Source organism: Aspergillus clavatus, genomic scaffold, assembly GCF_000002715.2.
Source record: "Aspergillus clavatus NRRL 1 1099423829804 genomic scaffold, whole genome shotgun sequence".
NCBI lineage: Eukaryota > Fungi > Ascomycota > Eurotiomycetes > Eurotiales > Aspergillaceae > Aspergillus > Aspergillus clavatus.
This window is the reverse complement of record NW_001517095.1, coordinates 840,630-856,457: the sequence shown is the minus strand read 5'-3', so window position 1 is coordinate 856,457 and position 15,828 is coordinate 840,630. Positions and strand designations below refer to the sequence as shown.

At 51.1% G+C, this 15,828-nt stretch overlaps 5 protein-coding genes across 5 annotated transcripts, besides 2 other annotated features; 3 read left to right on the top strand and 2 right to left on the bottom strand.

Moving 5' to 3' along the window:
* Window positions 1-199: 199 nt before the first annotated feature.
* Window positions 200-219: a microsatellite.
* A 1,676-nt stretch (window positions 220-1,895) lies between these two features.
* On the top strand, window positions 1,896-2,861 carry ACLA_098210 (Mic19 family protein; the record flags this gene model as incomplete). The annotated part of the gene is made up of 3 exons (XM_001270304.1): window positions 1,896-1,954; window positions 2,173-2,263; window positions 2,346-2,861. 3 exons carry the CDS (start codon window positions 1,896-1,898, stop codon window positions 2,859-2,861), a joined length of 666 nt encoding a protein of 221 aa, XP_001270305.1.
* A 94-nt stretch (window positions 2,862-2,955) lies between these two features.
* Window positions 2,956-2,988: a microsatellite.
* Window positions 2,989-3,218: 230 nt separating this feature from the next.
* ACLA_098200 (ribonuclease P/MRP protein subunit POP1) lies at window positions 3,219-6,004 on the bottom strand (the record flags this gene model as incomplete). The annotated part of the gene is made up of 2 exons (XM_001270303.1): window positions 3,219-5,573; window positions 5,669-6,004. 2 exons carry the CDS (start codon window positions 6,002-6,004, stop codon window positions 3,219-3,221), a joined length of 2,691 nt encoding a protein of 896 aa, XP_001270304.1.
* A 577-nt stretch (window positions 6,005-6,581) lies between these two features.
* On the bottom strand, window positions 6,582-7,308 carry ACLA_098190 (peroxiredoxin family protein; the record flags this gene model as incomplete). Its single annotated transcript, XM_001270302.1, has 4 exons — window positions 6,582-6,617; window positions 6,684-6,827; window positions 6,895-7,171; window positions 7,259-7,308. The coding sequence occupies 4 exons, from the start codon at window positions 7,306-7,308 to the stop codon at window positions 6,582-6,584; spliced, it is 507 nt and encodes a 168-aa protein (XP_001270303.1).
* A 1,578-nt stretch (window positions 7,309-8,886) lies between these two features.
* On the top strand, window positions 8,887-9,682 carry ACLA_098180 (nuclear transport factor 2 family protein; the record flags this gene model as incomplete). The annotated part of the gene is made up of 2 exons (XM_001270301.1): window positions 8,887-8,966; window positions 9,289-9,682. The coding sequence occupies 2 exons, from the start codon at window positions 8,887-8,889 to the stop codon at window positions 9,680-9,682; spliced, it is 474 nt and encodes a 157-aa protein (XP_001270302.1).
* A 1,326-nt stretch (window positions 9,683-11,008) lies between these two features.
* Window positions 11,009-15,027, top strand: ACLA_098170 (serine/threonine-protein kinase; the record flags this gene model as incomplete). The annotated part of the gene is made up of 5 exons (XM_001270300.1): window positions 11,009-11,595; window positions 11,647-12,375; window positions 12,439-14,375; window positions 14,429-14,734; window positions 14,795-15,027. 5 exons carry the CDS (start codon window positions 11,009-11,011, stop codon window positions 15,025-15,027), a joined length of 3,792 nt encoding a protein of 1,263 aa, XP_001270301.1.
* Window positions 15,028-15,828: the final 801 nt, after the last annotated feature.

Genomic DNA, 15,828 nt, shown 5'->3' with positions numbered 1-15,828 from the left:
ACCTGGCTGTCCGTATTATTGGCAGCATCACCGGGTTCACCGGCGCAACCTATGTCGACAGTAGACACATAGATACATACGGAGTAGATACCTAGATACCTAGATAGATACCTAGGGTAGGTAGATGACAGTATGAGCCATATTCTAATGCTGCCCTTCCTTGGCTACATACACGGCCGATGGTGCTCCGACGACGACGACTACTACTACTACTACTACAAAATAACTATGCAGGATAATGGTATAATGCCAACCGAGTGACCATGCTATCCAGCAGTCTCGTGCTCTTCTCTGCTTTCTCTCGTCTCCGAGACTCCAGTCTTCCGTTCTCCGTCTCCCGTCTCATGTCTCTGACCCTTCGTCAACGGCTTGCCGGCCACGTCGTCATCGTGTTCCGCGGGACTTGATTCAATCGCGTTAAAGTGAGATTTGACGGGAACTAAAAAGGGTCATATTACGCATGAGCAGACCGTCTCGTCCAATTGATCGCGATACTAAACCGTCTAGTCCGTGGTCGCAACTTTTTCAAAGCCTCATCAGACATCAGCACCGACATCCCTCAATTCCAACCCGCCCGAGTGACGATGATGGATCCCGCATGAACCGCTGGCGACTTGCGAGGTTTTCTCGGCTTCAAGGGTCAGTCAGGATTTCCTATTCAGTTTCGCTACCGTTGCCTTGACGCTTTGAAACATCCCCAGTGGGGGGACCAATGCCTACTTTCCTACCGGTGAGAAACAATGGTTAGGACCGGGGCCCTGGCGACTGGAGAAGCCGGAGGAAAAGAAGAGAAAATGCACGGTGCCTGACTATCTTTTCCCTGCTCTGTTCGGGAGAGGGAGAATTCATTCGTCTATTGAGTGTTTGATCCTTGTTCCTTCATTAAGACGTGCATAAATTATCCCGACTCTATCTTTCCATCCCGGAGTCTTGGAGTTGGAGCATGGACCTGGGTCACCTTACGATATGGAGAGGACGCGGAGACTGGAGACCCCTCATTCTTCATTGATTGATCTCTTTGGAAATGAACTTGACCAGTTGACTCTCACGGAGTACACTGGCCCACTGGCCTCATTACTTGCTCCCCAATCCCCATAAAGCAGAACAGTACAACATTCCCAGTCCCTCTACACAGAACTAGCCACACTCAACTATCTACACTCTACCATAAAATACCTCATTAGGCACGAATACAGAATCAGGTATCGATGGAGGATCGAACTCTCCCCATCATGGGGTTCTCCGATCAATGTCCGAACCTTGTTTCTCAGTTTGGGGGTGACAAGAGTATCTCCTAGTCTATCTACTACTTCTGAAGACTCTCATGTAGACACGGCGGTTTATCGTAAACTCAAGATCTCACCACTCCGAAAAATTACCTCGGTTGCCTGATAGATACAGGCCATGCGACAGAGAGAGACATGGGGGGATATACTTCAGCGTGGGTTGACATTCAGACGGAAGCTCTGATGGCGAGACCATCACTCGCGATCCATCCCATCGCATGCCCATTCTAGCTGTATAGTCTAGTCGAGGCATTATTGACGCCCCATCATGGAAGAGCACCAGACTTCGCGACCAAGTCGATATCTGATAATCACAGGCCCATTATCTACCCCAGCCCGCAGCAGGAAAAAGACCCGACCAAACACCCCATGACTAAGCATGTCACATGACATGACATGCGGAATGCCCGAGTCGAATTCAAGCCGGGCGGAAAGTCGGCTGCTGGAAGCGGTGATGCTCAGATTTCCAAGACAGCATTGAGAGGGTCTCTGCATAGCACTTCTGTTGGTTTTTTTTTTTGGCGTCTTCCACGGGGCCTCGTTACATCTGTCTTTCCACTGAAAATCTGTCCACGGAGACTACCACATCCGCACACAAAGCCAATCATCATGGGCGCCGGCAGCTCTAAGCCCGAAGCTTCGGCTGGCTCGAAACATGTTTTCTCCAGGTATGCAGTCTACATTGGTTAGAATCCTTATCACAATGGGTTTCGATTCGATTGGGTCTGCAGCAGCCTTGGAGATGAGCGGTCTCAATGCTTTTTGAGTATCTCGCGTTGGGAGCAGAGAACGCTCAACTCAACTCGGCCTAGGCACAGAAGCAGAAAGCCCGTACAGCGGAGGATTCATTGCATCCATTGATTGCTACATCCCTACACGCAACCAGACGGAAGAAAGCTAATGCAAACGTTCGCAACAGCAACTCCCCCGTCCAGTTCTCCTCCAACCTCGTCGAGGCCCTCCAGACCAACACCGAGGTACGTTTTTTTTTAAACACCTACTTCCCCCATCCTCCGTATGCACTAGACATCTAACATGCAAAAAAAACCCCCTTCTCAGACCGACTCCTCCCGCGCCAAGAGCCTGGAGCTGCAGGTCCAAGCCCGCGTCGCCCAGGAACTCGAGCGCCTCCGCGAGCGCGAGCAGCAGACCATCGCCGAGATCGAAAAGCGCCTCGCAGAAGTCAAAGACACGGTGCCGGCGCCCTCGTTCTCCACGCCCAGCTTCGGCGCGCCCGCCGGCTCGCTGGACCTGGACGCGCCGCGCATCCCCTTCGCCGGCCGCGAGTACACCGCTGCGGCTGCGGCTCCAGCTGCAGCCGCCTCCGCCGAGCCCGCCAACCGCGAGCTGAGCCGCGAGTCGGTGAATTCGGAGATCGAGCAGCTGCGGAGCAAGCTGGAGGGCCGCCGGAAGCTGGTGGAGGTGGATGAGGGGGTGGAGAAGGCGAGGGCGGAGGTGGTGACGTGCTTGCGGTTGCATGATCGGCGGCCTTTGGATTGTTGGAAGGAGGTTGAGGGGTTTAAGCGGGAGGTGGCGAGGCTGGAGGAGGCGTTTGTGGATCGTGTTGTAGGTTAGGAGGGCTGTTGGGCTCTGCTCTCTTTGTCACTCATGTTGATGGGAGCGGGGGTGGAAAAGAAAGCTTCATGATCTGCGGGTTTACAAATAGATTTTGTTTTTGTTGTTGTTGTCGTCGTCGTTGTTGGGGCCTCCCCGCCTGAGTGCTGTGGCATGTATATGTATAGCTATCTATGTCTTGATCAAAATGAGTTCATTCCGCCATTTTATCATTGCCAATCCTAGCACTTGGGACATATCATGATGTCTAAAAAGGATGACCAACTCGTCTGAAGTCGTAGTTAAATGTGGTCGCTGGGTATCATCAATAAAACACAAGGTAGTCAACCATCCATATCGATACAACAACCAGTTACCTCAAGCAAGCTCCCAATATCCCAGCCTGGCTACACGCTCACCCGCACTCCGGATGATACACATCTTCCTCTGGCGCACCTTCCCTTTCCCCTTACCCGGCCCAGCAACCTTCGCCAACAAGATCGAGCCAATCCCCGTCCCTTTGCCTTCGGAAAGATTATAATTTCCCGACGTGACGAACCCGATGAGATCCTCCTCCGGCGGAACCGGGAGGTGTTCCGCCTGATTTGCGGCATCGGACGACGGCGTAATAAGCGAGGCCGCGAGGCGCTGGCGAGCGGTTTCTTCGTCGCCGGCAGGGCCAGGCTGCGAGGATTGCCCGTGTGCTTGGTTTCGGGGGTGGTTGGGTTTGCTGTTCTTGGGGGTTTCGGATGCCAGTTGGAGCCACTTTTGGCGGAGCTCGGGGTTGGTGGTTGGGAGGCGGTAGATGCGAGCTTGGGGCGTCGGTGTGCCCCGGTTGATGAGCGATATCCGGACTATTGCGAGTGCAGACGCGTCTGCGCTGCTTGGAGGGCTATTGATTGTGGTTTCTGCTTTGGATGATGGGAGATGGTGTATGTTGAGAGGGGGGGCCAGCTGGACGGGGGTCTGCTGCTCAGCATCCTGTGTTGGAACGTCCTTTTGTTCTCCATCTTCATTCTGCTCCTTCTCTTTGGCGCTGCTCGACTCCGCAGTCGAATCTGTTGGTGGCCCCTGAACAAGCCTTTCCCAGTCACACGCCCAGCCCCGTCCAATCTCGCCCTTCTGGCCGCCTCCCAGATCCAAACTATCGAATTCAGCCCTACGGCCCTTTGGCCGTCTCTCCCACTCGGTCTTCGCTTTCTCCCGCTCATTCAAGTACCATTCCCAGCCAGCACGAGTTCCCGGGAAATCACCGGGGAACCAGGGTTCTCCAGCTTCAAAGGCAAGTTGCTGTTGCTCTTTCAGGCCACCGAATCGAATGTTTCCGCCGCTTGAGAGCGGGTAGTATACCAGCGAATACCAGACCGGGGTGACGCATTTCCAGGGGAGGAGGATCGTCCACGTGCCAGGTGCGTTGCTGTTTTTCGACTGGCTGCTAACACGTGAAGCGAGAATAATCACTGGGATCTTGGGATCAGAAGCTTCGGCAGGCGGGTAGATTCCTGGTCCGGCTTGAGTACGTCGACGGTTTATAGCCTTCTGGCTCGGTAACTGACGAGCGGCGGCCAGGCGTGCGCGACGGTCAAACAGTGCAGGAGAGGTTTGGGTACTATCTGGTGACCATGTCGATAGTAGGACGGCCAGGTTCTGCATTTCAAGGTCTGAGCCTGAGGGTCTTAGCGTCCTAGGAGGGAAGTGAAGGCGGGGATCCGAGATCGAGAAACCAAGGACGGCATTCTGTGGCAGGGACGAAGGATTCGAGACACCCAACAACGAGCTCCATGTGGCTTCTGGGCTTCCGACCGAAATATTCGAGCCATCCGTCATCAACGGCTTGAGCGCCGAGAGTAGAGTCTCTGTAGACCCAGGACCGGTGATGTCGATGCTGCCAATCTCGAAGCGAAGGTCTTCGACCATCACGGGTGGATTCTGCCTTTTCGAAAGCTCGAGAAGCTCGTTCCATAGCTGCAAGAACGCCGACGGATGTACTCTGATGAACAACTTTTTCATGTTCTTCTGACAGTCCTTCTTAGACCCAACGCCTGTGTCATCAACACCAGCCATTTCCACATCGTCAGGTTTCCCCTCAGCGCATCGTATCAACGTAATTGGTCCAATGGGCCGACGTGTCCCTTGACGCTCGAACGCCCATGCCTGTAGGCTTCTTGTTCCAGCCCTCCACTTCTTCCCCTTGAGACCCCAAGCCTCCGGTCCATCAACCCCGATCGCTCTCAGCACTGCTTCGAGAGCCTCTTCGGTCCCCTCCAACTGTATAGTAGACATGTAACTCATATCCCAGGCCACAGCCCCTCTAGCCCCCTTCGCTCGATGAGAAGGCCTGTAGCTTTTCTCCGTGGACGACAAGGGAATTGCAAACCGCCACAGCGGATTCTTCGTGGTGGCCATATGGGCACGCTTCGCATGGAACATATGCGTCGGAAGCCATGTCTTGCAGCGCTGCCGTTTCTTATATTTCGCATCCGGCGGCGGCGGTCGCGAAAGCTTGTATTTCTTGATCTTTGGAACTCGCGGCGCGATGTCGTACGTATGGCTCCCCGACTCTTCTAGAGATTTTTTTGTCTCCTTATCGCGCTTCGCTTTCGCTGCTGCACGCTTCGCCTTGGTCTTGGAATTGAGGTTCTGAAGCCGTCGAGCGGTCTCGAGACGAATCCGTAGGATCTCAGTCGGTCGCCGTCGTCGCGCCGTCACGGTGGGCGTGTTGTCCTCGATCATCTGCACGGGTGTGTCTATCGTAAGCCTGTGCCTGATACCCCCAAGCAAGCCATGCCCGCCATAGCACGTCAAAGAAAAAAAAATCACCAACTAACCTCTCTCTTCGCCCGTGTCCTCAACCTCCGCGGAACCCTCTTCACATTATGGCTGGCCGTCCTCCTCCTCAGCGCGCGGGGTACTTTCTGGAACGCACGGCTCGTCAACGCCGACTTGGATCGCTGCATCCCGGACTCGAGGGCGCGGATCTCGAATTCCCGGGCCTGCACAAACGCGGCTACATCGAGTTCTCCGGACGCAGAGAGCGCAGCGTCGGCCGACTGGACCGCGAGCGACCGCGCATCGTAGGCTTTGGCGCGTTTGCGGGACGCCGCGGTGGCATTCTGTGCGCCTGGAAAAGCAAATTTGCGCTTCGAGGGCTGGTTCGAGGCCATGGCGGCCGTTTTCTAAGACGGGTGGTACTGAAACAGATATCGAATGTATTCAGGCTGGAGCTTCTTAGACACACAAGCCCCTAGGATATAGTTTCGTTGCCGGTCTGGACGCTGGGACGACGAACCCGTCGTACAAAATTATTGGCCTTAGGTACCTCACTCTGCATGGTGTTGGAGCTTAAATTTTGGGGCTCTAGCGTGTCATGCTTTCCGGCCGAGAAAATCACACACGTCACGCACCAATAACAGCCAGAGGAAAAAGAAGCCCAACGACGCTTTGATTCACGTAGATCCTTGGAGAACCGGGGTATACAATGTTTATTTTTACTACAGTCTATCTACAGCTGGTGCTTGCTTAAGGCCTTAGCTTCTGGTCGGAGGATAGACATCATACGCGGAACAACCCCAAGGGACCTTTTTCTTTTTCTTCATAGCATCGTAAAAGCGCTGTACTTCAATGGGAAATCTAAAATTCTATCTCGAATCTAGCCCGAAAGCAGGCAGTTAGCCCACCATCAAAGTATCAACGCCTTGTGTATTAAACCCGTGCCGCATCTATCATATCTAGTTTCAACCTTTACAGTTGCTTGATAACGTTCTCGGCGCTCGAGAACTGTGAGAATAGTGTTAGCACGCGGCCCACTATTCATGATGACGGTGGGATGTCCAGATCTCTTACCTCGAGGTGGTTCTTGGCGGGCTCAAGAGCGGCGTATGTGACCTTGCCGTGGTCAATGACGATGGCATAGCGGCGAGTGCGGCCCTCCTCATCGGCCCAGCCGATGCTCTTGGAGAAGCGAGCCTCAGGGTCGGAGAGGAAGAGCTAGAGAAGCGAGATCAGCATTAATTGGATGGGAAAAAAAATGGATTGTAGGAAAGATTGAACATACAATGTCATCACCGGTGACCTGGTTGGCCTTACCCCAGGCGCTCATGACGTAGGCATCGTTGTAGGCAAGGACGGCAACAACGTCGACACCCTTGGCACGGATCTCGGGGAGTCTCTCGATGTACTCGGGGACGTGACGGGCAGAGCAGACGGGGGTGAAAGCACCGGGAAGAGCGAAGAGGATGACCTTCTTATCGGCCCACTCCTTGGAGGCGTTGTAGTTGATGGGGATACCGCAGGAGGTAATCTCACCCTGCTCCTCGGACCAGGGGATGTAACTGATTCCAAAGTTTGTTAGAATCGAGACGGATGGACTTGGTAGTTCAACGAGCAGGAAGAGGCAGGTGAACTGGTTGAACACTTACGAGAAGACAACGTCAGAGGGGAAGCTGTCACCGGTCTTGAGTCCAGACATCTTGAAGGATTGATTTGACTAGGGATTTGTTAAGAGGAGGAATTGAGAAGATGAAGAGATAAGAATTGAAGACGAGAAGGCCGATTAGCGAATAGTGGGGTGGAGTGTGGAAGCTAAGAAGAGAAGAAGGTCGAGGGACTGAGAGAGGATCCGTGGCGGTCAATATATACGCCCGCGGACGGTTCCTCTCGGAGACCGCGCAGCTGGAGCAGCATGACAAAGCCAGCAAATGATGTAGACAGCGGCCCGCTAGAGGCATCCATGAGGTGATCCAAAATAGAAGAGGACCGAATCGCATCGATTGGAGGGAATTGGAATTGGGGAATGGGGTCCAATGGACAAATCCACGATGGATCATGGATTATCAAGAAGACCGCCCGAGACTGAGGCAGCCTAAGGCAGGAGGGGCAACTATTCTTCTCCCCACCATGGGTGGACTGTTAATGCTATCTATCTAGACCCAGCACTTTGACAAATCGATCAGTGAAGTCATAAATCTGATTATTTTATCTGATTTCCATTCTTCTTTTCTTCTATCAATTTTTTTTTTTTGGTATAGATTTGAATCTGGACTCGGATGGCTTATTAAAAGCCATTACTCTGTACTACTACCAGGGTACTTCCCTTCTTACTGCCGCCGGCCTGGCCATGAGGGGTATTACTATCAGGCCATTGATTACTCATTTGGGGCACAAATGGTGTCTACACATCCTATGACGATCTGGCTATCAGGATGATCCGACTCTTTTCTTCTTCACATTGAGATGTCTGCATGGATAACAACTACCTAGGTGTGTATACGTCCTTGTGGTCTTCTATCTGCGGCTTCATCGCCTGCTCCACATTGCCCCTCGTTATCTTGTCACGTGACTACTGGCGGCTTGTATAAGGACAGTGGTGCAAAGATCATCGAGCTTGGACTGTGGCGTTGAATCGAATAAAGTGTTATCCTCAATTATACTCCCTGTCTTCTGTTTCATCCTTGTAGGGTTGTAGGACCTTCTCGAATGAGGTGTTAGGATGGTTTTCTCTTGTCCACTTCTATCAATCTGTCAGGAAATATATATCCGACTCAAGTCTCGGATATAATTGACTTGCCGACAGTACTAATCAGATAGGGCTACATCTAAGAATGTAATCCGTACGCTCACTCCATGCAAGTTCATCAACATCCATGATTTGGAGAAAAATAATACTCCGGTTAGCTCTTCGGGACATGAGGGCTCTATCCACGCTGAATCCCAGTCCCCTATAACAAGCTGAGTGTCCCACCACGATAGCTCGTCTACAAAGGATCAATCGAACTCCTACTCATTTGATTGGCATTGCAAATCTCGTTTGGTACTAGAGTCTCGTGGGCAAATCTGATATAGACATGGGAGAAAATCTATCATCCTATCCTAGTCGGACCTACTGATATCATCTCCAGCGTTACGATATTGCTTAGGGTTCTATGTATTAGGTTCATCACGTGATGGTGTAGCACATATCTTACTGATGACTCAAACAGCACGTCAAACCTCACGTTGAGTAGCTGAAGTCTTGCTACCGTGTACACATTCTACTCCTCAATTCAAAATGGCGGATCTTAAACCTCCATTCACGAAAGAAACAGCGAACACGAAGGTCAAAGCAGCACAGGCCCTGTGGAATACAAGGTAAGCTTATCAACTGACACAACCATCCCGAGCAATGGGAGAAGAAGATACCGTACCTCTCATGAGGTTGCCATTATTGATGTCTTTGGGCGTCCGATTGGTGAGACAGAAAATAGTTTACTGGAGTTGACTCGATATCTCCGGCATGAAACGCGACATTGTCTCACCCCTTGCACGTTTACACCATGCACTCGTGGGTTGAACTCGAGAAAAGCACGATTGACAAGTGCATCTACTTTCAAACGCATGCGTGGATACAGATTTCGTATGGGCACTATATCGAGAGTATTGCGGCTGCTGACCACATTACGCATGACTACAGGGACCCAGTTCGAATCGCGCAGGCTTATACTCCTACTTGCATTTGGCGCAATCGTGACTCGTTCATTTCTGGCACTGAGGGCATCATTGCGTTCTTGACGCGCAAATGGAATCGAGAGAAAAACTACAACCTTCGCAAGGAGCTCTTCGCCTTCACAGATGACCGGATCGCTGTGCAATTCTGGTACGAGTACCAGGATGCAGAAGACGAGATGCGCTGGAAGCGCTGCTATGGCCTTGAAGACTGGACATTTGATGAGGAGACGGGCAAGATGCGCAAAAGAATGATGAGTGGGAATGACTTGGTGCTCGGACCCAGCGGAAATGGTCGAGGCAGGTGGTTTGTGGATGGGATTGATGTTGACGATGTAGCGATCACCGAGGAGCACTGGTAACTGCGCAGGTCTCCGTCATAGACCGATGCCCTTCAGCTATCATCATAGTCGAAAAGATAACCATAATGCAGGCATCAAAAAGGCATTGAGGTCTTCGGTGATCGATCTCCAGTTTAATCCGACACTGAAAACAGAGCGTGGGCATTAGGTCTTCCGCCGTGCTGTGCACCAAGGATCATTTCCGCCCGAAATCTAGCCAAATTCTCAATTGCTGATCTTAATTGTCCTCAAGCAGGATTCTCAGATTAAGTGTGTGAACTGGAATGCTTTTTTTTCCCACCCTGAGAATATCCCTCGATTCCGGGCCAGGGGCATACCACGCACTCCCTTGTTGTATGCAGGTACATTTCCACTCACACTTCTTTGACTGCCATCGCTGGTATCACTGTAGATTATGCAGAGAAAATATAACTCGATGCCGATATCCTCGAAAGCCAGAGAAAGCAGATGATACTTTGAGGATTAACTATCATTATCAGTCAAGAGATGTATAAGGGTAGTTTGCACAATAACTCCCTTTTTAGAACTCATATTATAAGCCCTTAAAGACCAGATGTAGCCATTCCATCCTTTATTTGAGATACTTTGCTTGTCTTGCAGCAGTATGTCATTCTTTAGCAGGGGTGCCGAGTTGGTATGTCGTGTGTAAAAGGTGCATTCTTCAGCCAGTGTCTAGTGGCCTGGGAGATTGAAGAATCCAATAGAAAACAAACACTCAATGTCCGACCCAAAGAATTCAGCCTGGCTTTGGTATGACTGATAGCTTGGTAGTGGGATTTCTCTGCTTGTTTTGGGCCTTGATTGTGTGTTTGGAAGTATGTTTGGGGTGGGAAGTGCGTGAAGTCCACGGGGTTTATACTTGACTTGTTTGTATACAGCTTCTCAACTCTTCCATTTGTCACCCTAGCAGCTCGAGTTCTGCTTTAATTATTACTCGACCATCAGTAACCATCTGCTGTCTTTGTTTGGACGCTCTTGAGTTGTCGATCCTTCGTAAACATGCTCAACTAATCCAGAAACATCCATACTTCTGAGCAGCTAGGCTATCTACAGTCGACCCTCCTAGCACACGTCTTCGCTAACCTCGCCATCTACTCACCACATATCTCTCACGCTCTAACGAAGTGCCGGACCTTCTTCCAGATACACCCCCGTCATCAAACGTTCGTCCACTATACCCTGTTGCGCACGACATAGCAAGACTAAATCTAACTCATTGATCCTTGACTCATGTACAGTGTCGAACGGGGAAGACGAAACAAACAACCTCCATATGCGGTGTTCTGACGGACTCCTCTCTCTACATTAGTCCGGGCTTGCCTGGCAATGGATGGGATCCATACCAATCCTCAGTCACTTCGCCCTCCCCTAGCAGATGCCACACAGAGGGTCAACGGCTGCTCAACTCCAAGGACAGAACAAGGATCACGATCTATTGAAGAACACAACCTGCTGAAAACACCAGACCGGATGTCTGTCGTCAACAGCCCACTGTCGACCAAGGACCATGTGAAAGCCAACCGTCTTTCCCCAGCCCCTGACTCTCAGGCTGGGTCGAAGAGAAACTCTGTCATCTCCGCAGCCTCCATCCTCTCAGGAAAAGGCAAAAGAAAAACACATGTTGGACCATGGCAATTAGGAAAGGACCTTGGGAGAGGGGCCACTGGCCGAGTCAGGTTGGCCAAACATGCTGTGACGGGGCAAACGGCCGCTATCAAGATAGTCTCGAAGAAGTCCGCTGCCATAGCTCAGAGCGAGAGTATTGCGGCAATGGACCGAACCGCAAGTCTCTACAGTGGCACGGGAGTTAGACAGATGCCTTCCGGTATTGAACGGGAGGTAGTCATTATGAAACTCATTGAGCATCCTAACGTTATCAGTTTATATGACGTGTGGGAAAACAGAGGGGAACTGTAAGTCGAACACCTTGGAGGTACCGATGACGACTAATCCATATGGTCTAGATACCTAGTTCTTGAATATGTTGAAGGGGGCGAACTGTTCGACTATGTCTCCAAGCATGGACCTTTGCCAGAGGAGGAAGCAGTTCGGTTATTCCGACAAATTATTGCGGGTCTGGGATATTGCCATCGCTTCAACATCTGCCACCGAGACCTGAAGCCAGAGAATATACTGCTTGATGGTTGGCACAACGTCAAGCTTGCGGACTTTGGTATGGCTGCACTCCAACCCGCTGGACACTGGCTGAATACATCATGTGGAAGCCCGCATTATGCTGCGCCGGAGATCATATATGGCCGTAAGTACCGCGGAGACAAGGCGGACATATGGAGTTGTGGAATCATCTTATTCGCTCTTCTCACCGGATATCTGCCCTTTGATGGTGGTGATCTTCCGAGTACACTACGAGAGGTGAAAAGAGGCGAATATATCATTCCCAGGGAACTGAGTCTCGAAGCATCGGACCTAATCCAGCGCATCCTGCAGAAGAGACCAGAGGACCGCATCACGATGCAGGGTATATGGATGCACCCACTTCTGAAGAAGTATGAAAAGCTTCATCAGGCTATGTCCCATCACTACATCGGTCCTGCACCCCCATTGACTAGGCAAGATTGTGGTCCACCAGTGACAAGCAGACAGGATGTTGATAATGACATCTTGAGGAACCTCCAGACTTTGTGGCATGATGTTAAGCCTGAGTCTCTGAAAGAGAGAATTCTGCATCCTGAGTGAGTGTCTCCGCTGCTCTGTTGAAATGCTGCAGCAATGCTGATGAAGTATCTTGTTTACAGACCAACCCAGGAACGGATGTTCTACAATGCTCTCGTGAAGTTCAGAAACGAACAGCTAGAGAACTACCAGGGACAGTCACTAGAATATTCTGCCAGTGATTATCATCACATTTCCCGGTTGCCTGGCCCGGCTGCAAACAAGCGCAACAGTATCCGGATTCCAGGTGGTTCTAGGAGACGCGGCCAGAATTCCGCAACAAATGATAGTCAACAGCAGAGTTCTTCGAAGGCTTTGAAGTCCTCAGCAACCGAACAGAGCTACGATCCATTTCGTTCTCCACGCCATGTTATCCCTGCCCCAGAAGCTCAATGTGCCCAAGTGACTGTTCACCGGAAGGGGTCAGAAACAGAGCCAAAAGACTTGGAAGGATCTGCTCCAGAGTCAACCGAAGTTCTGGAGGAAGAAGTCGAAGATGAAGACGAGTGTCCCCCTAGTTCCCCATTCTCAATCCTACCCAACAAGAAGTCCAAAGCAAGCTTCACAAGGTCTTTTCATTCGAGGGCCTCACACTCTTCTTCTCGCCGAGCTGTCAACCCTGCACCTGCCCCTCGGTCCGCAAGCTACAAGAGAAATGTCTTGTTTCGCCATGGCCGAACTCGTTCGCAAGGATCAATGTCCACGAAGGGAAAGAGGTCTCGCGGAATCGCTCCCAGCATCAGCCGACAAACGAGTGAATGTAGCTTCAGATCTGACATTGCTGCTGGCCCATCTTCAAACGGCCGGAGCAGTCCTCTGCTACCTGCCCAACCAATAATGGTGAGAGGCTCTGGTATTACGATTAAGAATTGTCCCCAGGTCAAGAGAGTCTCCCAGTCCGACATCATCTGGAAGGACGAGGCTCGGAAGGTCTCTCATGAGCTCAGCCAGATATGTGAAGAAGCCTTCAATGGTAGTTTCCTATCCACGAGATGTACCACTAGCACTTGCATGGGATCGGAGACTCCGGCAACTTCAGTCTCGATGGCCAGCGCGGGAGATTCACAGCAGCAGATTTCTCCATCTAATAATAAATCCAAGCAATCACCAGGAAACTCAGGCGAACCACCCAAGTCAACCACTGCACGAGAACTAGCTGAGACCCGTCGCAGGTTGATGCAACATTCTACCCAGAACGGGTCTGGGGACGTCACATCATATCTCTCTGCCGTGATCAACCACCTGGATCGCCTCATTGAGCAGGACAAGTCACAACCCCGAGACCAGGGGGATATCACCAATGAGAATGTCGCTTTCGGCCAAGATACGTTCACGAAATCCCCCAATGAAACCAGTCACCTACCCATCATATCAGAGGAACTGATCAATCCCTTCGAAAATGGGAAGTCAATCATTGAGAACCAGGAGGTATCAAGGCACAACTCACAGTCTGCCAGCTCGATTCGTACAAAGCGTCAAAGCCGAGATGGGAAAGCCACGATTCGGATGGTCTCTCCAAGTGCCCAACATTCGCTGGAAGAGATCAAGCCATTGAACATTAGAAAAAACCGAAGCACTTCAGATAATGCTCGCCGTCCTCTGGAGGAGAACACCGCCAATTACGATAACAGTAAGCGAGTTCTCTCTACTACTCGATATGCTTCCGCCGACTCGCGTCAAACACGTTTCTTTTGTGAATTAGATCCCATTCAGGAAGTACCTAAATCACCTAAGCGGTCACAGACCAAAGCTTCAGACAACAAAAAATGGCCCTGGTTTCGGAACAAATCGCAAGGCGCATCGGAGAATACAACAAAGGTCTCGACAGAGATAAAACCCATACAGCCAAGCTCAGCAACTGTCATTGTCCACGAGATCGAGCCAGACTCGAGCTTTGGACCTGACGAGCAATGCCACAAAACCAAGACTCCTAAAGACTCCTCTGAGAAACTAAAGGGTGGCTTTTTCAAGAAGTTCATCAAGAAGAAGCCAAGCAAGAACGTGCTAAACCCTCTAGCAGGTATGCCTACTTCCCCCCCCATCTACTCTTCAGTCACTTACCATCACCTCTAGAACCCGAGTTTGCAGATATAAACCCCTTGCTCGAACGCCCAATGGAGATCGACCAGTTTTCTGATACCGACAAGACTGAAAAGCCTCTTCCTCGTCCACCGCATCCAAGTGGACGGAGTCACAATTGGTTCGCTCGCGTTTTTCAAATCAAGCCCTCCATCCGAGTGGTCGCCTTGAACACCTCCAAGATGAAGGGCAGGAAGGACGTCATGAAGATTCTGCGCGAATGGAAGCAGTTCGGAATGGAGAACGCGCATCTGGACAAAGCCAACGGCGTTATCCACGGTAGAGTCGGCGAGGTGAACTGTAAGTGGCTTTGCACAAGGCTCAGTAGTATCTCTGCATACATCTAACCTCTTCATCTAGGCCTGCGTCTTCGAGCCGTCGAGTTCTCAGCCGAGTTCTTCACCGTCCTCGAGCATGGCCGACAAGCGAATCTCAGTCTCGTGCGGTTCAAGCAGGAACGGGGAGCCGCCTCTTCCTTCCACAAGGTCGTGGACACACTGGAGATGTCCATGAAGCAGCGTGGCCTCCTGGTCGACGATGCTGATCGCGCAAAGAAGATGGCCAGGATCCTGGACGCTTTCCCAAATGGCTAAGTTCTAAGACGCAGCGTCAAGACTGCCCCCCCCGTGGAGCATCATAACCCTCTTCATTTCCCATCACACAGCTACGATTGGTCTTATTTCTGCATTTTGAGCGCCTTTTTGTTCCTTCTTGTCATTGTCCAGGGCATCTCTTACTTTGATCTTCGCTGTATCCAGCTAATCAAGTCCTCGTCAAACACACCTGCTACAAAACACATTTTTGTCCTCCCTCTTGTCAATCCAGGTCCCTATTTTGGTTTATCAACTCCTCGTTGCCTACAAGGTGTCCCCAGCCCCTCGTTTCTTGAACCTATCTATTGCTTCTGAAAAGTCTCCCTTTCTGCCAGACTCACGAATAGTGTCTCCAAATACAGACGTTATCAACTGATATAATCTTCTCTTTAACTGTACACACTGTCGCCATCTTTAGCAACCAAGCCAGCAGCCCCTAGCCAACTTAATGTCTCTGCTCTCGTCTGATATTCTGGCCAAGCTTCCCCAAACAGACTCACCAACATCTACGAGGCCCATATGCCGCAACATAGCATAAACCTTACTTGAATTGTCCGTGCTGCGCCCTGTTCAAATAGTCTCCCATTCGCTTCGCTGTGCTTTTGCCCAGCTGCGCCCTGCAGCACTGTATCTGACAATGGATCCCACTAGGAGAGATGGCAGGCGGACTCTGTATTCACCGTTGCATTGTAAGACGAGTAGTTCACTTAGGGCATTTAGATGGACCTGTCCTACAGCGGTTCTGTACCACCCAGTGTCCTGCCTCCGATTGACCGCAAAGTTTTGAGTAGATGTTGGAAC